Source organism: Citrus clementina, unplaced genomic scaffold, assembly GCF_000493195.1.
Source record: "Citrus clementina cultivar Clemenules unplaced genomic scaffold, Citrus_clementina_v1.0 scaffold_8, whole genome shotgun sequence".
Taxonomy (NCBI): Eukaryota; Viridiplantae; Streptophyta; class Magnoliopsida; order Sapindales; family Rutaceae; genus Citrus; species Citrus x clementina.
In genome coordinates, this window is record NW_006262022.1 from 6891849 (window position 1) to 6918755 (window position 26907).

At 34.8% G+C, this 26907-nt stretch overlaps 5 protein-coding genes across 6 annotated transcripts; 3 read left to right on the plus strand and 2 right to left on the minus strand.

Annotated features, from left to right (window-relative positions):
* Positions 1-1759: 1759 nt before the first annotated feature.
* On the plus strand, positions 1760-5470 carry LOC18035179 (NADP-dependent D-sorbitol-6-phosphate dehydrogenase). Its single transcript, XM_006423443.2, has 6 exons — positions 1760-2117; positions 2802-2896; positions 3008-3125; positions 3735-3867; positions 4724-4943; positions 5059-5470. Exons 1-6 carry the CDS (start codon positions 1985-1987, stop codon positions 5287-5289), a joined length of 930 nt encoding a protein of 309 aa, XP_006423506.1. The 5' UTR covers positions 1760-1984; the 3' UTR covers positions 5290-5470.
* Positions 5471-5681: 211 nt separating this feature from the next.
* Positions 5682-9612, minus strand: LOC18035534 (polyprenol reductase 2). Of its 2 annotated transcripts, XM_006423445.2 has the most exons (7): positions 9534-9612; positions 9142-9389; positions 7869-8218; positions 7416-7650; positions 6348-6446; positions 6122-6193; positions 5682-5985 (listed from the first exon to the last, which is right to left on the minus strand). In XM_006423445.2, exons 2-7 carry the CDS (start codon positions 9295-9297, stop codon positions 5881-5883), a joined length of 1017 nt encoding a protein of 338 aa, XP_006423508.1. In that variant the 5' UTR covers positions 9298-9389; positions 9534-9612; the 3' UTR covers positions 5682-5880. The 2 variants fall into 2 exon arrangements, with proteins under 2 accessions (XP_006423508.1, XP_006423507.1); XM_006423444.2 differs by having other exon boundaries at positions 9142-9604.
* A 170-nt stretch (positions 9613-9782) lies between these two features.
* LOC18035514 (protein BASIC PENTACYSTEINE4) lies at positions 9783-12686 on the plus strand. Its single transcript, XM_006423446.2, has 3 exons — positions 9783-9899; positions 11399-11498; positions 11599-12686. The coding sequence occupies exons 2-3, from the start codon at positions 11433-11435 to the stop codon at positions 12466-12468; spliced, it is 936 nt and encodes a 311-aa protein (XP_006423509.1). The 5' UTR covers positions 9783-9899; positions 11399-11432; the 3' UTR covers positions 12469-12686.
* Positions 12687-12815: 129 nt separating this feature from the next.
* LOC18035400 lies at positions 12816-13801 on the plus strand. The gene has a single exon (XM_006423449.2). It carries the CDS (start codon positions 13168-13170, stop codon positions 13777-13779), a length of 612 nt encoding a protein of 203 aa, XP_006423512.1. The 5' UTR covers positions 12816-13167; the 3' UTR covers positions 13780-13801.
* Positions 13802-14025: 224 nt separating this feature from the next.
* LOC18034106 (putative receptor-like protein kinase At3g47110) lies at positions 14026-17248 on the minus strand. The gene is made up of 2 exons (XM_024179727.1): positions 14581-17248; positions 14026-14462 (listed from the first exon to the last, which is right to left on the minus strand). The coding sequence occupies exons 1-2, from the start codon at positions 17246-17248 to the stop codon at positions 14026-14028; spliced, it is 3105 nt and encodes a 1034-aa protein (XP_024035495.1).
* Between the last annotated feature and the right edge of the window lie 9659 nt (positions 17249-26907).

A 26907-nucleotide genomic window follows, 5' to 3' on the forward strand; every position in this document is an offset into this window, starting at 1 on the left:
ATGGGAGAATCTGTGCAAACCAAAAGGATATGGTGGCCTTGGTTTTAAACAACTACATTTATTCAATATAGCGATGTTAGGAAAGCAAATGTGGAGCTGTTAACTTGTCCGGAATCTCTTGTGGCCAAGGTAATTAAAGCTCGCTACCATCCGCGCACCTCTGTTCTTCAAGCTTCTGTGGGGCATAATCCTAGTTATGTGTGGCGCTCTATTTTGGCTGCAAAGAATGTGGTAATTCAAGGGAGTAGACTGCAAGTTGGCTGCGGGAATATGATCTTCATTGGTAAGGATCCGTGGCTTCCTGATACTAATGATGGATTTGTTTCTTCTAATCTCAATGCAGAGCTTGCTGCAGCTCCTGTTAGCAGTTTAATGGTGCCTAATCAACGAGCTTGGGATTATGATATTATTTCAGATCTTTTCAACACAAGAGACAAGGAGTTGATACTTCAAATTCCCCTTAGTTCCCGTCGAAATGCTGATGTGTGGTATTGGTTGGCTTATTCTCGCGGATGCTATTCAGTCCGTAGCTGTTATAAGTAGTTACACTCTCTTACCCCTGGCCCTTTCATAGGTGTGTGGCGCAAACTACGGAACTTGAATGTGCCGAATAAGGTTAAGAATTTTGTTTGGCGAGCGGCAACTAATGTGCTGCCTACTGCAGTTAATTTAATTTCTAAGAGGGTGAATATCCCCCCTACTTGTGCTGTGTGTCATGCTTCTGATGAAACTGTTATCCATTCTTTGGTTGAGTGTAATGTTGCTAAGGCTTGCTGGATTTCTTCCTCTGTGGGTTTTGTTGGCCATTGTTATTCTTTCTTGGAGTGGCTTGATCACATCGTTACACGCTGTAGTAAAGAAGAATGCCATATTGCCATGATGATCTGCTGGAGAGTTTGGATTAATCGTAATGACAAAGTATGGAATAACAAAACTGGTTCAGTGAATCAAGTTCTCAATTCTGCTGGGCAACTTCTCTATCAGTGGCAAGCAGCAAAGAAGCAACAATTCTATGCTGATGCTGATGTCCATAAGCTGGTCCCTGGGGCAATGTGTTGGGAGAGGCCAAAGCTTGGTTGGGTCAAATGTAATGTTGACGCTGCTATTTTTTCATCTCAGGGAAAGATTGGCTTTGGGTGTGTGCTTCGAAATTCAGAGGGTGTTTTCTTAATAGCAAGATGTGCTGGAATGGCTGGAAATTTTGGAGCAAGGGAGGCTGAAGCTCTTGGTATCCGGGAGGCCCTTAGTTGGCTTAAAGGCTTACAGTTTCCTAGTGTCATTGTAGAAACTGATTGTTTGCTAGTATTTCAAGCTCTAGTTGAGGAGTTTTCAAGGTCTAACGGGTTTGGTTTAATAATTGATGAATGTCGAGCTTTAGCTAAGTCTTTAGGAGAAGTGCAATTCTCGTTTGTACATCGGTCTGCGAATCTGGCTGCTCACTCTGTTGCGAGGGCAGTAGGTTCTATGTCAGGTCCCCAAGAGTGGAATTTCGTTCCACCTTTGTGGTTATTACAGAGTCTGTAATTCGTTTTGTTTTAATGAAATTGCTTTACTTCAAAAAAAAAAAAGGTAAGGTACCCACAGTAGCGGCAAAATAAGATATTCAAAAACTATAGCTCAATTAAAAATAATAATAATAATAATAATAACTATGATATCGTCGTCAATAATATTTTATTGAATTAAAAAAATAATAAACTAAAAAAATGTTTGATAAAATGGGAAATTTGAAAAGTATCACCAATCACTCATCACCAAATCTGATCTGGTCCATTCAAAAAGACTAGTCAAATCGGACAGTACCAAGTGTCCCATTTGTCGGTACTGAGCATTGAGTGGTTATCGAATAAAACCAAAGCAGAAGCAGGCGGCGAATTTTCTTCATCATATGCTTAAAACCAAAAAGTGGCAATAGCAAGCAAAGTCACAGCAAGTTTTCAGAGCAAAAGCAGAGAAAGAAAGGGTGAGTGAGTAAAGAGAAATAATGGCAATAACACTCAACAATGGATTCAAGATGCCAATAATTGGACTGGGTGTTTGGCGCATGGATGAATCAAACATTAGAGACCTCATCATCAATGCCATCAAGATTGGCTATCGCCATATTGACTGTGCTGGTATTATGCCGGGCTTGCTACCCTTTTTTTCTTTTTTTAATTTCCCTTTTATGGGTTTGTGAATAATTATCTTATAAGAACTTGCCCGTATGAATTTGGTTCCTTTTGTAATACCTTTCTAGTGTTTAACACTTTAGATATATTAAGTGAAACATCTTAAATGAATCTTGCAGATTTAACATTTCTTTTTTAAGATTTATTTCTTAGCTTGTATTCGACTTGTTAATGGTGTTGATGATACTGGGTAATTATTGTTGATTGATGTTGTTTTAACTCGTGCGTGCTAGTGCTAGTTAGTTCAGTTTGTAAAATCTACTGAAGGAGTACAAGAGGTCTAGGGCTCACATCAATCTCGTGTAATTTTTAGGAAAGTGAAAAAAAAAATGAATGTTTTCATTTTTTAAAAAAGATATTGTTTCAACTTGAGTTGATAAAAGACATTTCAACTTTTTTATGATGTACTAGTGGGCTTGGCATTTATGGTTATTTGGCCTGAATTCTTGGGATTCTAGGCTTATCATTGTACTATAACTTTTGTTGCAAGTGGGTGTTTCCTTACTGAGCTGTATTAGTTGGGCAGAAATCAAGGAACATTTGGGAATTTAGTTCTGCTTGATTGCTTCTAGTTCTTTGTACAGTTTTTTGGTGTTTTTATTGTGTTTATTGATTTGTTGTTGTTTGCAGCTGATTATAGGAATGAAGCGGAAGTTGGGGAGGCACTTGCAGAAGCATTTAGCACTGGGCTTGTCAAGAGGGAGGATCTTTTCATTACCACCAAGGCTAGTTTCATTGCAAAACTTTGAGATTTTCTTCAGTTGATTGTGCATTGAATATTCAACATTTGGCAGACAATGATGGTTATTTTCTCTCTAATTTCATCCTAATTGCAGCTTTGGAATTCAGATCATGGACATGTTCTGGAGGCCTGTAAGGACAGTTTAAAGAAGCTCCAACTGGATTATCTAGATCTCTACCTCGTCCATTTTCCTGTAGCCACAAAACACACTGGTACTCCTCCCTGCCTATTTCATCTTTTACACGAGTGTGTGTGCGCGCGCGTGCATCTACGTGTGTGCATGTCTTTGTAATTGTGATTATATGTCTATACTAATACGTGCAGTGCAAATTATGCGTATCTTGATAGCCTGTTTGCCTAGAAGATACTAAGATGAAACTACGAGACGGATATATAGCCAAATTGTTTACTTAAAGAAATTTATATCCTGCTTCTTTACTGGTGCAGTCTCTGAAAGTGAGTTGTCGGGGATCGTCATTTAAATAAATTCACTATTACTAGAGAAAATTAATTTAAATTTGCTTAAGGGTTTTTGCACTAGGCAGACAGGACCTTATTAAGGATAGTTGGCTGTATGTATTTGCATACTGCTGCTAAGTGCTAACTAACTTTAGATGGAGATATAACGAAACTTATTGCTGAGATGGGAAATACAGACTTTGTAATTAGCTGCCTGTACATGTGGCACTCCTTTGCTACTTTTTGTGAAATTGTTAAATTGGTCAGTGACTTGTTCAGTGCTTAAAATCCATTGATAATCTATTCATCCTTTAGAGTGAGTTGGCTTTTTGAACTAGTTTTTATATCACACTTACATGCAGGCGTTGGTACAACTGATAGTGCATTAGATGCGGATGGTGTGCTGGAGATAGACACAACTATATCATTGGAAACAACCTGGCATGCAATGGAGGATTTGGTTTCAATGGGTTTAGTTCGAAGCATTGGGATCAGGTATGTTGGCATTTTGAATCAGTGTGAACATTCCATTAGATCCAGTAAATTTAGTACAAAATTTATAATAGTTACTTTATGACTTTTCTAGCGTGTCAAAATTCCATTTTAATTATGTTAAAGAGTGATGTGATAGTTTTTATATTTACATTGGAAGATAAACTTTTGCAATTTTTATTTGGAGATGATGAATGGATATGACCCCGTTATACACATGTTAGACTTATGATGCTGGAAAAGAAAGTCATGATAATCACACAGTGTTATATTTTCCTATTTGTAAACGCATAGATAGCACTCTTTGGAATGCTAAATGTACGGTAAATGTGCACGCGTTTGCATATGTATGTATTGAAAAGTTGCCAATGATTCTGTGCAGATTGAACTTCGTTTGTGTTCACTGTTTAGTCTATATTATTCCTGCTTTCCTATTTAAGCTATCATTTCCTCTTGCTGTGATTGTTGAGAAAACACTTGACCAATGGCAAGTTGATACAAGTCTCAAGTTGATGAGAGGAAGCCAATTTTTCTGTTTAGTGGAATTCAACTCTGGGTCTTGATTTACAAATGATAAAAGTCTGGAAGAATTGGAATCGTGTATTTGTGCTCCATTTGATCTATATGGAAAAATATCAAAGAAACCGTTACTTCTGAACGCATTGCCTTCTGCAACCTAGTTTTTGCTGGTATCGCTGCTGTAAACTTAAATATTTTGCACTTCAAAGTCTCAGCTGACTGTAACATGTGTAACTAGTACTGGAAGTAGCTGTTTTTTTTTTCCCCTCATATATTATTATCCTTGAGCATTCATTTCTTTGTAATTTGTAACGGTGATCCGACAAAAAATTGGTTGCAGCAACTATGACATCTTTTTAACAAGAGACTGCTTAGCTTACTCCAAAGTGAAGCCGGTGGTGAATCAGTTTGAAACTCACCCATACTTCCAACGTGATTCTCTTGTCAAGTTCTGTCAGAAGCATGGGATATGTGTCACAGCTCATACTCCTCTAGGAGGTGCCGTAGCCAACACTGAATGGTTCGGTACTGTCTCATGTTTGGATGACCCCGTTTTGAAAGTGAGTAAATTCCTCTCTTCTTATACTGATCAACTGAAGTTCATGTCATTACTATGGACATCATCCCTTGATGGTACGTATAGTGAATATTTTTGTTTCAACTTTCTTGCCTCAGGGTCTAGCTGAGAAATACAAGAGGACTGTGGCCCAGATTGTTCTCAGGTGGGGCATCCAACGGAACACAGCTGTCATCCCGAAGACGTCAAAGCTTGAGAGACTGGAAGAGAATTTCAAAGTTTTTGACTTTGAGCTGAGCAAAGAAGACATGGATGTGATTAAGAGCATTGACAGAAAATATCGAACCAACCAGCCTGCTAGGTTTTGGGGCATAGATCTGTTTGCTTAAGTATGCTCATTGTTCTGGATAAGAATGTTTCTATGAGTTCAAAAAATAAGTGATCAAACGTCCTTGATGTGTTTTAGTATTAAAAACATTTTATCGAACACATTCCTGACTTACATTAGCAGTGCAGTGCCATTCTCTTTTTCCTCTTTTTAAATCTATTCCATTTGGTGGGTTTTGTTTAGTTTTCATCTGTTATTCCACTGCTTATCTGGCTTTGGTTTCATTAAAATTCATCTTCACTCCAACTGGTGTAAAACAGCCATGAAAGAAAAGAAAGATATCATTAAATATTCCTCAAATCATTCAAAGGACGGACGGACGGACAATGGAAGACTTGAGAGAAACATTGGTCAAGCAACCCACAATAGCCACAAAAATAATAATAATAATAATAAGATAGACAAGCTGACGATGATCTTCCATTGCAGTTAGCAAGTAAATTGTTCGTGTTGAGAAGTACAAATGAACAAATAAAAGTGCTGCTAATTAGTCCAATAGGTAAAATCTCTTAGGATAGTATAACCTATAGGAGGCTTCAACCCAGCTTCACATGGATGGTGAGAGATTTTGGTTTCCATTCATGCAGGAATACTAATATACATATGGAATAATTGCATATCGGTTACTTGGGTAATTGTCAAATTTACGAATATACCACCTCTGAGTTTCTGCTGCTGCAAATACCAGGTTAACCACCTGCAACCACCAGGTTCCAGAACTTCAACTCTTGGAAGTATGATAAAAGTTGATGACAAAAAGAATTTGGCAAAAGCTTTCAATATGTCCTTATTCTAAAAAAGGAAACCATACATTCTAAAAAAGGAAACCATACCACAAATGCAAAAAGCAACCATATGGTGATATCAGTTCCTCCACTTGCCACCAACAAACCAGCATATATAACCTTCATCATTTGCAGACGAGAATTAAGATCATTTGCTAGCCTTAGCATGGTTACAAGAATGGTTTTGTGTTTGTGTGACACAGAGAGAGAGAGAGAGAGAGAGAGAGAGAGAAACAAAGACAGAGAGAGAGAGAGAGAGAGAGAGATGGATTACAATCTCAGCAAGATAGTGGGGGCATGAAACAATTTCAAACCAATCTCCGTGAGGAATAACATACTCATCAATCTGTTCCGCACGTTCTCGCAATGAACCCTGAAAAAGTTTCCATATGTTAACCAACATTATAGAATAACAAATGTGCTATGGGCCTCTCAATCATCACATCCTTTTAAAAATCTTAGTGGTTGAACAAACATTATTGTGACATGGAAATTATATTTTTTTATGATCTTTATTTAAGAATTTTCTATGATCGGAAATGATATTATTCTAATATGTTATCATACTATTTAAAACAAATTTACTCTAGCTTCATTTACAGAATCTATATGAATATTTGCCTCAAGGTTATGAAACATCAGTGACTATGAAACAGAGCTTAAGTGCTACACTGATCTGAAAATTCTTATTCAACTAAGCTAAAAGGAAATATACAGTAAAACCATTCAAGGACATACTAGTCTCAGAGAAGTCAGTTTCCATCATAAGACACATCCGATGCACAAGAAACTATTTCTACTTGAGTACTTGTATTCTGAAGGTTGACTTTCGACAAGACAAATTTGTCAGAATTATGCTTTCATATTATCCAACTCTTCAATAGCCCAATTAGTTAGGCCTTTTGCAGTGGAAGCAAGAGTTCTAGGGTGATCAATCCTCCTCATACCAACCTTGGAGTTGAAATTATTTAATTTATGTTTGTGTGTGCAGGTGGTGGGATGTGTAGGGAAAAAAAAATCTTCAAATTTTCGTTAATCAATTTAAGTTGAAATATTATCTTAACAGTGTTTGAATTACACTTGTCTCCAGCATTTTTATCTAGCATATTAACCATTATAGTTATATTCTCTTCACTTAACTTCTGTGCAAGCTAGTACTAACAACACAAACTCATAAACTTAGTTACACTAAGCTTTTGCATGAAAGATCATAAACTTAGTTACACTAAGTTTTTGCATCAAAGTGATTAAGAAACATTAACTAAAGGAAACATTAACTACAGCCAAATCTATATGAAGAAACTGGAAAATAAGGAACAAATGACAAAATATTTGCGCTTACAAGAATTGCATGACAACAACGCTGATGCATCCAACCCCATAAAAATATAGCAGCACCAATCCATTGAAACCATCTAAGTTTCAAGAAAGGATTAACAGATTCCCACAACTCAAATTCAAACGCTGGCATCTGCCTCTTTCCTTTAACAATGAACTCAGCCACCAGAGCTGCTGCAAATCCAAACACCTCTGGTGCCAAAGTGCAGCAGAGCGACAATGGAGCTGCCGTGTAGAAACTAACCTCAAAAACATAACCATAATAAACACAACATCTTCTAACACATTCAGACATAAGGCAAAACCAAACCGAAAAATAGCATAAATTATTGTTCATAAGGAAGGAGCACCACTAAATAGAAACCCAAGGTTTAAAAAAAGGTCTTGCAATTTGCAATAGCTGCAATTAGCCCAGTATGAAATAGAAATACCATATAGTGGTAAGAGAACTACTCACAACAAGCCAGTTAGATAGCCAAAAATGTGCATCCGAGCTGAGGGGCTGTACTGAAATGTGTATATTGTCTCTATAAGGCGTCTCACGACTTGAATTTCCATCAGCAAAAGAACAAAGACAGAACTCCAGACCCGGTGTCTATGCTGTAGCAGAGTTAAATGCGACTTGTGAAATGAAAACATATGTGAACCTCCAGTTAAGTGGCTGGCAATAGTAGAGTAAAGAGATGGCTCGGAAACTGATGGTGCCATTTTATACGCATAGGCCCATAATGTAAATAGCAAGAGTGTTGTCCAAACCACAGCCACCACATAGAAATGACAGAAGAATCTCTGAGGAACCGTGAATTTCTGAAATCCAACCACACAGTTAATTAGTGAAAGATTATAGTATAAAGTGGAAAATGAACTTATACCATTTGGGAATTCTCATTGTCTCAATAAGAGGTAGGCATGTTAGGGAACATTTAAAACAAAAGACAATTCCATGAAATCAAAATAAAGCAATCCAACTACTATCTACCGGAATTGGATTCGACACAGCAAAAACAAGTTTTAAACTCCAACCCATGATAGAAACTACTACAAACAATCCAAAAAAAAACATATAAACTAACCAACTTCTCCCTAAGATATACACATTTACTGGAATAGATAAGCAGTTTAGTGCTACACAAAAGCTCTGATCAAGTATGACATCATAGCATATGTTGGCAATCCTTGGCTTCTTGCCTGCAGCTTCTCTTTAAGGTTTTTCAAATTCAGCCATCCATCACCTAAGGCCAGAATGTTTCCAAATATAGCAGCATTACATACCTTTCTAGTTTTTTTGGGGTAGCTTACAAAGAGAAGACAAACAAATTAAGTTCACACTTAACAATTTGATACTCACTAACCCACCCTAACTCAGTTGGGAAGCTACTAGTATATCAAACTCTATGGACTGAGCTATGTAAAAATGCACTTAACAGTGAATTCCCATATTAAAAAAATACTATCATAAATTCATATTCACTTGAAATTAAACATTTTCTAAAAACAATCCTATCATACACAATTCTCCAAACTGTTTAAAATGCAACGAAAAAAGCATGACCATCCCAAGCTCCATGCACTGTACAAAAGATCATTCAAATACCCTTTAAAGAAAAAAGGCAAAACCTTCAGCTTCCTTCCTTGCCTAAGACAATTTAAACACATAATATAAGCAAAAAATTTTATTTATGTGGCATAGATAAATTTTTACTCTTAAAAAAAAAAAATTGAACCCTCACATGAGAAGATGATTGCATGATCTTGCCTCTTTTGGCAAACCCCAACAAAGCCCCATGAAAAGAATTGAGGCGAGAACTTGGTAAAGAAGCAATGATCAAAGGCAATATCCCAGCTACCCAAGCCGCTCTCAACAACCCCGCAAGCCAAGACTCCATTTTGACACTAACCCAGATCAAAACAAAGCTCCACCAGCCCTAAGACACTCGAACCGGCTTCACTTAGCTTGATACAAGATTGAAGGCAAGTCCTGCATGAATTATAATAATGGCAATAATGATGGCCCATAAAACTATTTAAAAAATAAAAAAAGCTGATGTGGGTTTTAAAAGTGAATTGAATTTATGAGGGTCTTGTCTTGTGATTGATCAAAGCCGTGAAGTGAAAGTAATACCAGACTTTGTGTTGCGGTATTCGGATTTTCATCTCCTTCATTCTTCTAAATTCTAATTATGATTTTTTTGTTTGCCTCGTACCGTGTGACGTTCAAGCGTGTGCTCAAGGCTGAACTTAAAGCAAATTACAATTACGTCCTTTCAAAACGATGCGTTTCAAAAAGAAACCAAAAACGGTGCGTTTCAAGCTGGAGAATAATTTCCTTTCACCCACCGTCACCACCATCATCTACTTCTTTCCTTTTCTCTCTCTATCTCTCGCTCTTCCGCTGTTTATCTTTATCCTTCAAAAAATAATTCAAAAAAGCAGCGACATTTAAAATATTCATTCTCAAAACGATGTCGTCGCCTTAGTAATTTGTTTTGTACGTATCCTTCTTTCTTAGATCTCTATTTAATTTTATTCACAGTTATGCTTTTAGGTATTAAAAACGTTAAACCCTAGCAGCAGTGGAATTTATACTCTGTACTTAATTTTCTTGATTAGCATAATTTACCTAGCTTTTATCTATGTGTTTGTTTTGTTTGTGATTTTTTTTTTTTTTTGTATTTTAAGAGTGTGCTTAATTGTTAGGTGGTAATTTTAGATTAGCCACAAATTTACATTGTGGATGGCTAAGTTCAATTTTAGTGTGTTGTTAAATTTACTACCTAATTTAAAAATATGATTTGGTGCCCATCTCCAAAGCAAAGATTAAATTGAAGTAATTGACAGTGTTACCAATGAGTGTTTGTTTTATGCATGTCGAGTTTATTGTTTGTACAATGGTGATTGTCCATTTGAAAATTTTGATCTTTACTGTTGATCGAGTTGCCGATTAGCTGAAACATAATGTCCGAGGATCTAGTTGGTTGTAATTTGTAAATATAAGAGAAAATGCTTCACTTTCTGTTTATTGTGCTGAATGGGGTTTTTTTTTTTTTTTTTACCTTGTTTCTTTTATGTTTTGGCAAGATTTTTTTCTTTTATTGGGATCTAGATTCTAGATTATTTTCGTGCATAACTGCATCATGATGCTTGACTCGTTTTTTCTCTCATTGGAATACGAAACATTCTGTACAACATTTCCAACACAATTATTTCATTGGGTAGCTGTCAATGAACAAATTAAGATTGCTCATAAGGGCTTCTTGCATTTTGTCAAATTGGGATTGCAAATAAATTGTTTACATATCTCATGGATTGTATTATTCTTTGCCATCCTGCCAATGTTGAATCCTTCTTGCTTGTGCTTCATTGATGTTTCTAGGTTGCAAAGGTATTGCAGTAGTCTGCAAGAGAACTTATTTTTGCTGCATCAAATAGTCTAGTCTGGTCTGTATTTGGCTGCAGTTTTCATGGACTACCAAACCCTTTTTTGTCAAGATATAATTCTTAAGAAGTGGCTTGATCATGTCTATATCCAGTACAGCCTATAAAAGTTGCACATTGCTAGTGAGATGGACTTGTTTAGAGATTTCACAAGATTTAGGGAAAACCCTTTTTGTTGATCATTTGTGCTTTAACTTATGCTGTAAAAGGTTTTATCTGTTATTTTAAATGTACTATAACTTTTTATTCTAACTTATTTGCAACTCCTTAGAGTCCGTTGATTTTGGAAAGTCTGTCATAGAACCTTACTGCTCGAAATCAACAGAGTTTACTTCTCATATATTTTTCTTTATTACTGTTTTGTTGATTGCATATTTGGTACTGTGACAAGTATGGGCCCTTTTGTGTTGCAATGCATGTTGAAATTTGAAGCATTTTTTTAACCTTCTGAGCTATTTATCTTCTTGCTCACAACATTTTATTTCTTAATTCAGTTAGCTTCATTATGCATCTGTTGAAACTTAACTTCTGGTTTTCTTTTGTGGAAAACAGAAGACTGACACATTCCTTATAGCGTGAGTCTAAGATGGATGATGGGCATCATGAAAATGGCAGATATAAGATGGAATACTACAAAGGGACGCATGCTCAGGTAAGAAAGCAAACAGTGTCCGCGTGATACTTTTTTATTTTATTTTTGTATCATATTCAACTCTAGATCCATCAGAGTAGATAACAAATGGCTTCTGCAGTGGAATATGATGCCGCAGCATCAAATGAAGGAACCAAATAATGCCTTAGTAATGAATAAGAAGATCATGGCCATCCTTGCGGAGAGGGATGCTGCTATTAGAGAGCGAAACATAGCATTGACTGAAAAGAGGGAAGCATTGGAAACCCGAGATCAGGCGCTTGAGGAGCGCGATAAAGCCCTTGCCGAGCGCGATGATGCCTTGATGGCAAGAGACAGTGCCTTGGCAGCATTGCAATATCGTGAAGCTGCTGCCAACTTCTCCTCAGTTGGTGGATTTCAACGTGGAGGAAAGCGTATGCACCACCCCGCATACCAGTCTGGTGATGTTCCGGAAGCTCTTAATTCAGGGGATATGCATGCAACTGATGCCAAGCCAATAACAATCATTCCTTCTGAAACCAAGCCACATCAAGCAAAGCGAGCAAAAGAGAACAAAACAGTTACAAAGCCATCTGTGTCCCCACGAAAGGTGAAGAAAGTAGGTGAGGATTTGAACAAGAAAGTTGCTTCTGATGGAAAGAAGATAAAGTCTGAGTGGGATAGTCAGGATGGACTGAACCTGGTTAATTTTGATGAAACAACAATGCCAGTGCCAGTTTGCACTTGCACAGGCACTCCTCACCAATGCTATAAGTGGGGAAATGGTGGGTGGCAGTCATCTTGTTGCACGACTACCCTATCATCATACCCACTGCCACAGATGCCAAACAAGCGCCACGCCCGCGTGGGTGGCCGAAAGATGAGTGGTAGTGTCTTTACAAAATTGCTTAGTCGGCTGGCAGCAGAAGGCCATGATCTCTCAGTGCCACTTGATCTCAAGAACTTTTGGGCCAAACATGGAACAAATCGCTATATTACCATCAAGTAATGTGCGGATGATCCGTTTGTTGGAGTATGTTTTCCTTGCTTTATGGTCTTGAATTTGGCTGTTATTTTATTTAGCAAATGTAGCTGAATAGGTTGAAGCAAGATGAAGCTTATCAAAAGCAGTTTCCTTGCTTCTTTGTTGACAGACCATTGTAATTTCACTCAGAAACATCAGTCCCTGTGGAAGGGAAGTTTTGTAAACTACTTTTGTTCTGAGTTCATACTTGTGCAGCCTAGGTGGTTTTGCCGAATTCCACGTGGCAATCATATGCAGCGCAGGTTAGAAGTAGTGAATGATGCTTCCACGACCAAATATTCTAGTTGATTTCATGAAATAATGCTCACTGCGGCACTACTGCCCAAATAGAAACACAAAGGAAGTTGGCCTCAACCATAGCAAATGTTTAAGAAGTAAAGAGTTGAAAATGTTGTGGAATCTGAAATCAAATTTTAAATAGAGTTTTGTTCTGGGCAAATATAGGGTAATATGCTTGAAGACTACTTGCAAGGGATTACAAACAAACTATAACTTCATCCACAATTTGATTTATTTGAGGAGCTTATCTGTTACTACTGTTAAGGCCTTTTGAAATTCAATTCTGCATCAATCTTATTCCCTCCATTTCTCATTATCTCTTTCTTGGCTATCTGTTAGCATCTCAAAAATCTTCTTCCCCTGATTACATGCATTCACATCATCATGAGCCCAGAATCTTCTTTTCAAGCCAAATTATCATCATGGATTGCCATTATGATTGCCTTCTTTGACCTACCCAATCCCAGAATCTTTACCCTCTTCATGATCAGCAGCACCGCCACCTTCTGCTTAGGCATTGCCCTGATCCTTGAATGGGGTTTATACTCTCAATACCATCCGGGATACCATTGGATTGTCTACTATGCTCCATGTTTAATCTCTCTTCCCATTCTCACCTGGATGTTTTGCATCCTCTTTGCAACATTTGTCGCCGACAAGGATCAAAATCTCCGTATACTACCGTCACTCGACCCCTCAATATCAATGCAGTCGCAGTCATGGGACATGCATCATCGGCAGCCAAAGATTAAGGAGGGTCGGCTTGTAGAGGAGAAGTGTCAGCTTGAACAAGTTAGTGCATCTACAAATCGGCTAGCTTTGGTGCCAATCCAACCTGTTCATGATCCTCCATCTGTGTCTATCAAGGTAGAGGCTGCCAAAGCAAAAACTAGCAATGATGATAAATCAACCTTGAAGAGAACACTTTCTTTGTCATTGTTTGGCAATAAATCCTTTGATCATGACAACATTAAACGTGCCATGAGTTTCGGTTAAGTTTACAGATTGTTTCAGTTGTTTGGAGAAATTTATATAAGCTATTTCTACTCTTTTGGTTCCATGTACAGAATCTGGTAAACCTTGAATTTTTTTTTTTTTTTTGGGGCATTTTTTAATTTATTTTTATTTAAATTAAATTATTTGATACAAAGCTCTATCTACCGCATATTATCATAATGTCGAAAGGAGAACAACATTGAAACAAATGCCTGACAACATCTTTCACCCAAATGACCATGGTGATCAAATCCTCTGGCCAAGAAAATTCTGCCTTGCATGGCATAACTTTACCACAACATCTGTCATCTCCATTCTGTCAAATGGAGACTCAATTGAGCACGCAACCCCAGTTTTAATTACTGCAACTAAGCATTCTTCATTTCTGACTCTTCTGCTGTTGGTCCTTTCCTCCTCCAATGGCAGCAGTGAAGGATCAACAATCTCCATTACTTTTTCCGGCAAAGCCCTCTTGCCAAATTCATGGAGAGTCAGGCCTTCGTTAAACATGCTTTCTGTTGGTCGCCTTCTTGTGAATATCTCTAGTAATAAAATTCCATAGCTGTACACACCTCCTCTCATGGATGCTTCACCGCCCAAGCCATACTCTAAACATGTCGAAATCATCGTGTTAGTTGTCACACGACTGTTAAATAAAACATCAATTATATATAACTCATTCTCTAGTACAGAAGTTAAAAGTTTTACAACATTGTATAATATCAAATCTGGTACTTTATAAAGTGCAAATATCCGCACATAAGAATTGTTATATATATCAAATATGAAGATATTAATTACCTGGAGCAACATATCCAATAGTTCCTTTTACCCCAATTGAGCTTGAAGGAGTTTCCACGACATTCCCAAGTGGGCTAGCAGATAGAAATTTTGCTAGACCAAAGTCACTGACATGGGCGACCATGTCATGATCAAGCAGCACATTGCTTGGTTTAAGATCTCCATGAACAATGGGTGGTTGACAATGGTGGTGTAGATATTCGACTGCAGAAGCCACATCAATGACTATGTTTAGTCTTTGAATGAGACTTAAATTGCATATTCCGAGTTGATCATCTCGTTGGTGAAGCCACTCCTCTAAACTTCCATTTTGCATGTATTCATAAACAAGAGCCTTGAAATCGACTGCTTTAAAATCTATGCTAGAGCAAATAGTGACGATTTTGATAAGATTCCGATGGCGAATACTTCTCAATGCTTCACATTCGGCCGCAAAGCTCTTGGAACCTCCTTTCTGCTCAAGATTAATCACTTTTACTGCAACTAACATCCCATTTTCATGCAGAACTCCCTTGTACACAAAGCCAAAGCTTCCACGACCAATCGTATTTGATGACGAAAATTCATTAGTTGCCTTACTCAACTCTTTGTACGAGACCATTGGAAATTGTTGTTCCATCTGCGACGTATTAGAAGATTTATGTGCAGATCTCCTTCTTCGAGCATAAAAAATAAAAATGCATACTGATAAGATCAAACATGACCCACCGATCACTGGAATCACCACTTTGACAAGATTGACGTTTGGTTTTCTTGATCCTCTTGCCTGGCAGGATGGTAAATGCAATTCATCTAAACCCCCACAAAGCTTCCCATTTCCAACAATTGAAAAGCCCGTTTTGTTTTTGAAAATTCCTTTTGTTGGTACTTCCCCTTCAAAGTGATTGTAAGAAAGATTCAAGTATTGCAAGAAAGATAGATTCTCAAGATATTTTGGAATTTGACCAGAGAAATTGTTCTGCGAGAGATCTAACTCTTTAATGCTTGTTAATGAACTCAAAGATTGAGGAATGGTTCCACTGAAAGAATTTCCCTGTAGCTCAACATATTCTAAGCTTGTGCAAGCACCAAGAGTAACAGGAATCTGACCAGAAAACTGGTTTCTAGCAATACCCAGTCTTACAAGACTCTTCAAGTTACCCACTCCCAGAGGAAGAGAGCCGTTGAGAAGATTATCAGACAAATCCAAGGACAGTGAAAGAGTAGTTATCTCGAGAATTTGTTGGGGCAAAGCACCGGTGAGCTTATTTCGGGGGGCAAAAAAAAACATCAAGTTCTTGCAGTTTCCTAAAGAGAAGGGTATGTTTCCTTGCAAGTTATTGGCACCAAATGACAGATAGGTCAGAAGTGTTAAATTACCTAGAGATGAAGGAATAGTACCTTGTAAAAAATTTGCATGTAGGTGCAGCAATTGCAAGTTTTTAAGCTCGCCAATTACATGAGGTATAGTGCCAGTTAATCGGTTAGCCTCCATACGAAGCGAATTTAGATTGACAAGATTTGCTATACCAGGAGGTATGGTTCCATATATTTGATTCTTCCCTAGGTTGAAGTCGATCAGTGCTGTCGAGAGGTTGGCTATAGAATGTGGCAACACTCCTCCAAATCCATTGTCAGCCAAGTAAAGGTATTGTAATTTGGTACAGTTTGTTAGAAGGTCTACAAAATCAAGATCATTTGCTGCCCCATTTCCCAAAAAGTTAGTCGCCAATCCTAGCATTGATAGATCCTTAAGGCCATTAAAATTAATTGACACTTGCCCTCTAAATTTATTCTCGGCAAGGTGAAGCACCTCAAGATTTGAAGCATTGGAAAATGAATCTGGGAGAGAACCTGTAAAATTGTTTGTATATATTACGAAATTTCTCAAGTTCGGAAGATTTTTACCTATTTCAATTGGTAGACTTCCAGTGAATCTGTTTCCATAGAGATAAATCTCAACAAGGGAAGAGATGTTATAAACTGAAGGTGGAATCGTACCAGAGAAATGATTGTCACCAACATGGAGATAAGCTAAACTTGTTAGTTGGCTTAGGGTGATTGGAATTTTTCCCCAAAGTCTATTCGTTCTAATATCAATTACCCGAAGAGCTGAAAGATTTCCAATGGAAGCTGGGAGCTGTCCTGTTAATTGATTGTCACCAACGGACAGTCCCTGAAGGTTGAACAATCGGCGGCTGATGAGCTCTTCAGGAATTTCTCCCACAAGGTTGTTTCTATGAGCAGAGAATGTGATGAGTTTTGAGCAATGAGACAAATTGGTTGGTATTCTTCCTGAAAAAGAATTATTAGCCAGTACTAGAGTTTCAAGCCTGAATAGATTACCAATTCTGTCAGGAATTTCGCCATGGAAATCATTGTCCGCAATGTTGATGTACCTAAGGAAGCTGAGATTGCCAACATAAGGTGACAAGATACCTCCTATGCTTTGGTTACGAAGATCTAACTTGGTCACCCTTTGATTCCTACGACCACAAGTCACCCCTGTCCAGTGCTGGCACAAGTTAACACAAGCACTACGGTTCCAGGAACTTGTGACTCCGAGGGGATCATGAAGCTGTGACTTTATGGCAAGTAATGAGAGACAATCTGTCTCGTTAGAAAGGGCCAGAGCTTTGGCAAGTGCGATGGATACAAGTAGAATAATAATGATACGAAGTTGCTGCATTGTTTTTGTCAATGATCTACAGAGGAATATTTGAGACATTTTATAGAGCGTGCATGGAATCTAGTTAATTAGGCAACCTCATCATTGTCTTTCTCATTTGTTTCTTGGAATAAGGCCACCTGATACATTAAACGGCAAACAAAAACGATTGACTTGATCATTTCCTAATTAATTAAATAAACAGTGCCGGTCGAGAGTAGGAGTTAATCTTAAGAATCTTTACTATCATGTACGTTCATATGCATTTTGCTCAGAAAAATGACAAAATAATTCAAAATACCATCATCTAATGATCATAATAACCTGTTAATATATATATATATATACATGAATCGATTAATGCCGGCCAACAAACGGAGTCTTTAATTTCCTAATATTAAAATTTTAAATCGTAAAGATACATGCAGAAACCTCTTCCCCTTGGCCATGTCAATCTCATGATTTTAAATTCATGTTGTTGTATCGCCACTTTGTTAAGGAAAGAGAGTACAAAGTTGGCTTATATAGATCAAGCAACTACGCGCGCGCACACACACGAGACCAAGCCCTGAAGGGAGTGATTTGAAGAAGTAGAGGATAAACTATTACGGATATGAAATTAATAGGAAAAACTATTAGAGCCGACTAAATCTCTCACGCACAAAGAAGTAAAGTCGACTAATCCTAAGTGAAAGTGTCGATGAACTCAATGCCACTATTCTTGAACAGCTTGGAGTTGGAGTTGAGCCTTCCTTTCTCACTATTATGGATATGAAATTAGTAGGAAAAATTGGATTCAATTGTCAACTCCTCCTATAAAAGGATTGACTAAGGATTCGAACCATAGCGTAGCTGACTAATCCTAAGGCAAAGGTTCGAGAAACTCAAAGCCATTATTCTTGAACAACTTAGAGTTGGAGCCGAGCCTTCGTTCCACATTATTATGGATACGAAATTAATAAGAAAAATGGGACTCCTCCTTAAAATATGATTGACAACGGATTCGAACCATAGCACATGCTTTTATAAAACCGTACGATTCTCCCGATCTAAAATCAAAGGAAATTGGTATAATGTGCCCAACCATTATCTTCGTTAAAAAACAAACAAAAAGAATCTGGTGAAATTGAAAATCCACACTATAAATATTCTGTTATCAAGCAACAAATATACGTGGCATAACCATATAATATCTGGTGAATAGAATTTAAGTAATTTGACAATATAGCTTGTTACGATATCGAAATGGATGCAGGGTAACCTTGATTAAATTATCTATTTACTTGTAGACGATGACTCCATAGCGTGGTGAAATGCCACGGCTGGCATGTTATTATCAATGTAAATTAATCTTTACATGCTCCATCAGTCTTGGTGATTTTTTCAGTTATATTAATTGGGTTTCATTTCACCGTCACATTTGATCTTTTGGGACATTCTAAATCTAGACATCTTTATCGATTATTGCACACTTATATTATAATTTTACTTGTATCGCTCAACAACCAAATAGCAGGAAGCAAGTTTTGTGATGTGTTTTGTAAATTCGTAATGATGAGGGCAAAGAAAAATAAATATAGTTTTGTGCTATTGCTTGAATATGATATCACTTGCTTGATTGCTTCGCTAAAGCCTAAGTTTTTGGGCTATTGATTAAGAACTTGGCCTTGAGGCAGCGCCTTTGAAAATTTTAAGCGCATTCGGAACATTGGCCCATTATTGATTTGAAACACTTAAAAAAAAAAAAAAAAAAAGAGAGGCTCCTCCTAAATTTTTAAAATATCAAAATCTAGCTAAAAAAAAAGCAGCCGTTTTTGGTTAGTTGCTTTATTTATTGCCTCAAAATTTAATTGCATAAATTGGTTTGATTCATTGTAGTGAATTAATTGATTTAATGCCAATGAAATTAGTTGATTGATGTCCTAATTAATTTTTTTTTAATAAAATGAACTTTTTTTTGAAGTCTCTCACAGCTAATTATTCTGCCTACTTGTTACGGTTATGGAGAAATATTTTTTAAAAAAAAAAAATAACAACAACATCATAAACTTTTACAAAGAAAACAAAATATGGTTGAAATGAAAATATAAGATTCAATTTACAAGATTTCTATAGATCTTGGATTGCGACCTCAACTCTCTTATTATACTCTTGAGAATGTTTTGAACGCGTGAAATACATCGAGGTCAAATCAGTTGTAAATGTATTGAATTAAATATTTTAATAAAATTAAATTTCAGTACTTGTTATTTATTGAATGTTTTTAGAATTATAATATTGTTTAAACTTAGTCCACCCTATATTGAAATTCTAACACCGCTACTTACCTTGAGATCACCTTCTAACCAAACTTCATATATTTTTATTTTTAAAACAATATTTATTTGATGAGCAATCTTTATTAAATAAATAATTTTGATGGTTCTTTAAAAGAGAGTGTTTTTATTTATATTTTTTATATTATTTAGTTGGAATGACAACTCAATTCCTTCTCCACTTTATGTGAGTGAGAAAAATTTTATTTCATAAACTGTGTCAATCAAATAAAATTCTTTTTTTTTCAAAGCTAAAAATGAAATATAATGAATACAGCCTCAATACAACTGCAACGAACTACCACGGCGTCGTTTTCCAATAACTGACAAAAACCGGATGTCGTTTTTCACATTTAAAAAGGGGTTCCCACGCATAATTCTAGTGGGCCCAAAAGAAACAATTAAGTGGGCCACTCTTGCTTTTTCTGATGATTGACAAATCTTAAATGAGAAGTGGATAAGCTTGCACGCCCTTTCTCCTGGAGCACTAAGACGTGCCACGTGTGTCAGAAAATTGATGCTCGGTATCTTTCACCACGTGTCCACCATCTAATGCTCAGGTCAACACGAACGTCATCAACGGCTTATTTAACGCCACGTTTCCGGCCATCGCGCAATTGACGGAGACAAGGAGTGGGGACCCGATCTTCGATGGGTCCCCTATATTATTGTACCCTTTAGAAGTTAACTTCATGAATAATTGGGTTCATAATTTTGTGGCTTTTTTTTTTAATTTTTTTTTTATACTAACAATTTTTAATCATTACAATTTATTAATGTATTTCAATATGAGATTTATTAAAAAAAAAAGATAAATAACTTAATCTTTAGTAGAAAACTATCACGATCACGAGTAATTTTTTTTAATAGGTAGAAAATATTTATTAGAATCAGTTGAATGTATTTACTAAAACAACCTAATCTTAAGCATAATAGGAGAGTGTGCGATCTTGAATTTAATCTGCTCTCATATTTCCCTTCTTGTTGCTACAAGAATCACTTTGTGAAAAGAGAGAAAAAAAAATGGTGGTCCTGACGATATTCAATTAATGATTGAAAATAATTATTGGAGGTGATTGTGATGATACATATAATTCTCTTGCATTTCGCTATCTCAAAAAAGTCATATCGTGAGGAATTAAAAAAATTGTAATCAGATATTTGCCTAATTTTATAATTTACGTTTATTTGGAATTAACAATTTTTTTTTTTGTTGGAGAACTTATATCCATTTATTCAGTTATTAAATGCATAAAAATAAAATTTTAATAGCTATAATGTGGAATCAATGATGTTAGGGTTATCATAAAGTTAGAATATAAAGTTTTTATCTAAAACTGATGTAACAAATAATATGACATTATTATATTGAAATAATTATCTAAAACTTAATAATTAGTTATTAAGTCTCGCCATATTTTATCCAATTGTAAATTTATATTGAAATGTTAGAATATAAAATTTGTATTCCAGCTAGGGGTGGGAAACGGTTCGGTTCGGTTCTGAATTGAATTGAATCATCAATATTTATAAAAATAATAATTCGAATGCAGTCTAAACCGTAATTTTCTTCATATTTTCTAATTTTTTATTTTGATTTTTTTCCATATAAATCGATCTTTTTTTTTAATTTTAAAACCAAATTGAACCATTGGATAGTTCTTTTTTCTTCATATTTTCTTTGTTTTAAAAATTTAATATCTATAATGTGGAATCAATGATGTTAGGGTTATCATAAAGTTAGAATATAAAGTTTGTAACTAAAACTGATGTAACAAATAATATGACATTATTTTATAGGAAATAATTAATTATTAAGTCTCGTCATATTTTATTCAATTGTAAATTTATATTGTGTATTTGTCTACCTTACGTTTAACTTAAGGTATGCCCTCTCACACAACTGAACAATGGGACCCACTACTCTAGAGAGAGTTGTACCTTACGTTAAACGTAAGGTAACAGCTCCCTTATATTGTAATATTATAATATAAAATTTGTATTCCAATTAGGGGTGGGAAATGGTTCAATTCGGTTCTGAATTGAATTGAACCATCAATTTTTATAAAAATAATAATCCGAATGCAGTCAAAATCATAATTTTCTTTGTATTTTCTAATTTTTTATTTTGATTTTTTTCCCATATAAATTGATCTTTTCTTTTAATTTTAAAACCAAACTGAACCATAATTTTCTCCGTATTTTCTGTTTTAAAAACCGTTGCAGTCTAAACCGTATTTTTCTTCATATTTTCTAATTTTTTCCATATAAATCAATCTTTTTTCTTTATTTTAAAACCAAACTGAACCTTTGGATCGGTTCAATTTTTTCAAGAAATTTCTTCCTCCACCCCTAATTCTAACTTTATAAGTGGATTTAACACTTTATATAAAATAAACATGTAAGATATTAAATAAATGATTGATAAATTCCTTTTTAGATATAATCGATTGGATTTAGATATTTTTTTGTGCAAAAAAAATCCTTCAATATAATCAAAATATGTCGAACTCGTCAAAGCACATGCATGCATGCATGAAACCTAGTTTTGCCACATGTCTTTTAGATCCATATTGGAGAATATGATACATTAATTATATACCAAAATATCCACGGATGTCAGTCAAAACAATCAACATGTGCCAATTGCCAAAACTTCGTGCCACACCTTCCTCTGCCGGAGGCTTGTCTTTTAACCACATTTGATGTGGAGACAAACCATTAAGGACATGCCCCAATATGGCTTCCATTTTGATAAGGCCACAATGAGTGACATCTTCAAGATTTGGAAATGCATATTAAACAACTCTTGAAGTTTTTTATAATCTTTACTGAGTTAGCTATTTATTGGGACTCACCTAAATTTTAATATATCTGCTATCAAGTTCATATATTTACTCTCAATAAATTAAGAAGAAAGTGTCTATTTTCTCTTCGAAACCTTTTTTTTTTTTTTTACACGCGTTTTTAGGGTATATTTTAAAAGAACTTATTTTCATCATTGATTGATATGTTTGTATATGTAGCTAAAGCATTTCAGTCAAAACAAGAATAAAAGTGTTCATTCTCTTATTATAAGGGTGAAACTACATTAAACGTCATATTTGTTTATACTTCTCAAAATTTTCATTACATTTATAAAATCATAGTTTATGTTGTAGTAGGGGGAGCTATGAATAGGGGTGGCAAAAATTCCCACGGGGATGGGTACCCTCGGGGATTTTCCCCATTCGGGGAGGGTATGAGGATAATTTCATATCAAATTTCTTATTCGGGGAGGGGACGGAGAAATTTTTTTACCCAATTTCTTATTCGGGGAGGGGACGGGGATGAGGTGGAATCCCCATCCCCTACCCATTTTCCCATTTTAATTTTTAATTTTATTTTAATTTTTTAAAATTACTAGTAAATAAATAATAAAATTTAAATTCTAAAATTATAAATATTGGTAAAAATAAAAAATATCAAAATATTTATATTATTAAACTTTTAGGCCTAATTAACTAATTAAAGTCCTAAATTTTTATTTAGGACATTAAAAAGACCGAGTAGATTCTATTAGCCAAACATTTTTTTATAATTTTAATATTCTTTAAATATTTTAAACTTAAATCTATTTTTTATTTATTTTTAGATGTTATAATTGCCCACAGCGAATCACAATTTTAATATCTAATCTAATTTAATCTAATATTTGCTTTTGATTTGCTCCGATTTAACTATTGTATTGTAAAGGGAATAGTCCACATTTATAAAGTGTCCACGCCACCATTGAAAAAGTTAATTTTGAATCTAAATTCGATTTTATTTGTAACAATTTTGTATTAAACTATTAATTTGTTCATGATAGTTTGTAAAAGAAGTTTGTATTCATTGTATGTTGCGTTACTTACTAATTTAATGTATGTGACTTTTGTAATAGATATTAATGTAAGATATATTTCGAACTTTACTTTTATTTGAATTTTTTATTTTAATATATGATTAACTCAAAATTGAAAAAAAATGTATTAGTTATTCGAGGATCGGGGATCCTCGGGGATCCCCTGTTATTATTCAGAGAAGGGATGAAAATTCTCTCAAGTAATTCTGACGGGGACGGGGAGGGGATGGGGACATACGTAAAATATCGGGGATGGGTACGGGGAGATCGGTCCCCTCCCCTCCCCTCCCCGTTGCCATCCCGGCCATGAACATGATTTTGGGTTGATGGGGACCATAATGGAGATCCTATAACTTGATGAGGTTAGAATCAAAAGATTGTAAATCTGAGTAGCCAAAACGTAAAATTAACGTAGAAATGAATTAAAATTTCAATTAGTACACTTGTGTATTGAATGATCGAACCTCCTGCATACGTACGGCCAGCGAGCTAATGTTCTGGTCTCCCTTTTGGCGACAATTTTCTTGAAAATTTTGCACTAGGAACTATAGAAAACGGCAAGATTCATAATTAACTTTTTTCCCCCCTTCAATACTGTCCCTAAGATGGGAGTAATAGTGGACATAAAAAAATCTCATGTGTTATGGGGACCCATTTGTAAATTGATTACTTCTCATGCCTGTGGAGCAAATCATGTTATGTGGTGCAGCAGCTCATTAATTATTTCAATGAAGGCCGCCCTTGTATAATGTTGCAGATCAATAATTCAAAATGATGCTACAAATTGTATCATTTATTGTGTATATATATAAAGTATAGACAATTTATCATTTTTTTCCTTCCAATATTTATATATAATATTACACACACACACACACATCTTTTTTTTTTTTGGGAATTCCTTCTAGATGATATATGTTGATTCAATCAGCTTACGCAATAATAATAATAATAATAATAATAATAATAATAAAATAATTTGTTACGCTTTATCTTTAGAAAAAGAATTTATTTAATTTGACATCCAAATTGGTGATATTTTGTGCCAAACTCTTATTACATAATTAATTTTAATTTTCTAATAGTAGTGAAGAAAACAAGTCAACCAACTTTGTACAAAATAAACATACCATTTTGTTTTTTCATTTGAAATCATAATATATTTGAATTTGATCGAAGTTTGAACGAGTCTGAATATAAATGTCTGAATGACATATTTATTTTTTTTCTAATATTTGAATATAAATGGCATCTTATTTATTTTTATTTTTATGATTATTTGACATTTATGTCATTATAAAAATAAATAAAGGGATTATGTTTTATAGTTTAAAAATTAATTATACTTAATAGATATTTTTTTAAAATAGTATTTACTTCTCATTTATTTCTTTTCCCATTCATAAATGTCACAAAGTACTTTCTTTATGCAAATACAAATGTTTAAAAATCAGACATAATTTACCAAATACAATCAAAAGAACTAAAAAAGTTTAATAAAATTTCAGATCTCATACATTTAACAAACAATTTCAGACTCCATATCATCTACAATTTCCTTCTCTCTTTCTCTCTTTCCTTTTTTTTCCTCATTACATCTGGAAAAAAAAAGATTTCTCTCCTTTTTTTTAATTAAATTACAATGTAATAGTCATTGATCTAAATTCAAAAAAAGGACAATTAAATTTAGAGATGACAATAGAAAGGGGAGGGGATTGACATTTTGTACCCATCTTGGGCACTCTGCTTATATCCCTCTCCCCTTGTCCCTTTTAAATAGTTTGTGAGGAGATGATGAGAATCTACAAATAATAAAAGAAGATTTCCGAGATTTCGTAATTCTCGAATGATTGATACTTTTACTTTTGGAACTTTATTTAATCATATTAAAGTAAATATAAAATTGTATCACCAACACAAAAATATTAAAATAAACTAAAATAATTAAAATTACATCTATTGAATGGAATTAATGTCATTAGAATTACAAAATAATTTATAAAATTAAGGAAAAGTTGAGTTTCAAAGTTGAACACATTCATAAAAGTCATATGGTATAAATAAAGTAATTTTCGTCAATTTTCAAGTGTTTACATTAATTTTTATTTATAATATTTTATATATATATTATGATATTTATTATTTACAGTCACATTCTTACAATTTAATGTATTTACTAAAAATTTTAAAAAACAAAATATAAATATAAATGGAGAAATTAGAGAGGGTATATGGTTCACTAAACTCTATCCTCTCTCCGAATAAGAGATTGAGCATACAATTATCTGTATTTCTTTTTCAAATAAGAAATTAAGTATATAATTAATCCTTCTTCGAATGAAAAATAGAAAAAAATAAATCTTTTCAAGAGACTCGCCCATAAAAATTTTGTCATCCTTAGTTAAATTAGACAGTTAATAAGTTATATTATTTGTAACTTACAACAACTAAAAAAAATTTACGTAATATAAAAGAATAGTAGCATGTGATAAAAGCGGAAGATCATACATAATTACACTTAAATTTATTGAAAGTTAGATTAGATGAAACTTAGCAAGACCAATTAAATTAATGATGGAAGATTGAAATGGGTGTCCAATAATATTTTTACTTTATTTTATTTTCTCGGGGAGAGTATTGAAAAAGTTTGGGTCCCAAACTTTGGGTCCTTGCATGTGTTAGTTCTTTTCAGTCAGTCACAGGTAAAAAGTAGGAGGTGGTAGAGATTGGTTGCAATTTTTTTTTTTTCACATAATTTATTATTTTCTGTTGGCGGTGGGGGCTTAACATTAATTCCGGATAAAAGGTTGATTGATTGAAAATTAATAAAAAAATTGTTCCGAAGAAAAATTAATCATCCCATCCCATATCTGCCCATGTTTTTCAACAGTCAACACTCATCTAATTTCCAACGGCACCCCACCCTACAATGAATTTTATAATTTTATTATTACTTATCATTATAACATTTAATGTTCAAATAATGCTCAATCCTTTTAACTTTTTTTTTAAGAAAAAAAAGGAATAAAAATTTCATAAAATCAATGAAATATCTATCGAGATTTATTCAGAAATCTACATCTATTAAAATTGAAATCTTTAACTTCACATTTGGGGAGATATATCTTCTTCGATTAATATCATAATGGCTTCAATGGATAGATTTTTGTACCTATTGTTTCTTCGTTTAAAAACAACACATCCTTATATTGAAAAACACTTTCTACACATATATTGTTTGGGAGAAATACGTCGACGAGACCAGGCATGGTGAGCAGATATCTGATGGCAGAGTTCTGCGAACCGGTATGTCCCGTAAAAGCCTGGTGCGCGGGGGAACAAGAGCAGAAATATCCTGCTCATCCACGAGGCCAATTTCCTGTAAGGAGCATAAGGCCATTCCGGCTAGAGGTCGAGAGGCGAGGAGACCCGGTCGACGGCAGTTGGCAAGACGGGCTCCCCAGCCCGAGAATCTAGGTACG

Bases quoted from the DNA above. Each gene is read 5' to 3' on its own strand.
- LOC18035179 (XM_006423443.2), top strand. From the start codon at position 1,985: ATGGCAATAACACTCAACAATGGATTCAAGATGCCAATAATTGGACTG. The intron at 2,118-2,801 runs GTATTATGCCGG...TGTTGTTTGCAG, and splicing joins TCGCCATATTGACTGTGCTG to CTGATTATAGGAATGAAGCG. The intron at 3,868-4,723 runs GTATGTTGGCAT...AATTGGTTGCAG, and splicing joins GTTCGAAGCATTGGGATCAG to CAACTATGACATCTTTTTAA.
- LOC18035534 (XM_006423445.2), bottom strand. From the start codon at position 9,297: ATGGAGTCTTGGCTTGCGGGGTTGTTGAGAGCGGCTTGGGTAGCTGGG. The intron at 8,219-9,141 runs GTGAGGGTTCAA...GTTGGATTTCAG, and splicing joins TCATGCAATCATCTTCTCAT to AAATTCACGGTTCCTCAGAG. The intron at 6,194-6,347 runs GTAATCCATCTC...CAAATGATGAAG, and splicing joins CCCACTATCTTGCTGAGATT to GTTATATATGCTGGTTTGTT.
- LOC18035514 (XM_006423446.2), top strand. From the start codon at position 11,433: ATGGATGATGGGCATCATGAAAATGGCAGATATAAGATGGAATACTAC. The intron at 11,499-11,598 runs GTAAGAAAGCAA...TGGCTTCTGCAG, and splicing joins ACAAAGGGACGCATGCTCAG to TGGAATATGATGCCGCAGCA.
- LOC18035400 (XM_006423449.2), top strand. From the start codon at position 13,168: ATGAGCCCAGAATCTTCTTTTCAAGCCAAATTATCATCATGGATTGCC.
- LOC18034106 (XM_024179727.1), bottom strand. From the start codon at position 17,248: ATGCAGCAACTTCGTATCATTATTATTCTACTTGTATCCATCGCACTT. The intron at 14,463-14,580 runs GTAATTAATATC...CTTCTGTACTAG, and splicing joins TATTGGATATGTTGCTCCAG to AGAATGAGTTATATATAATT.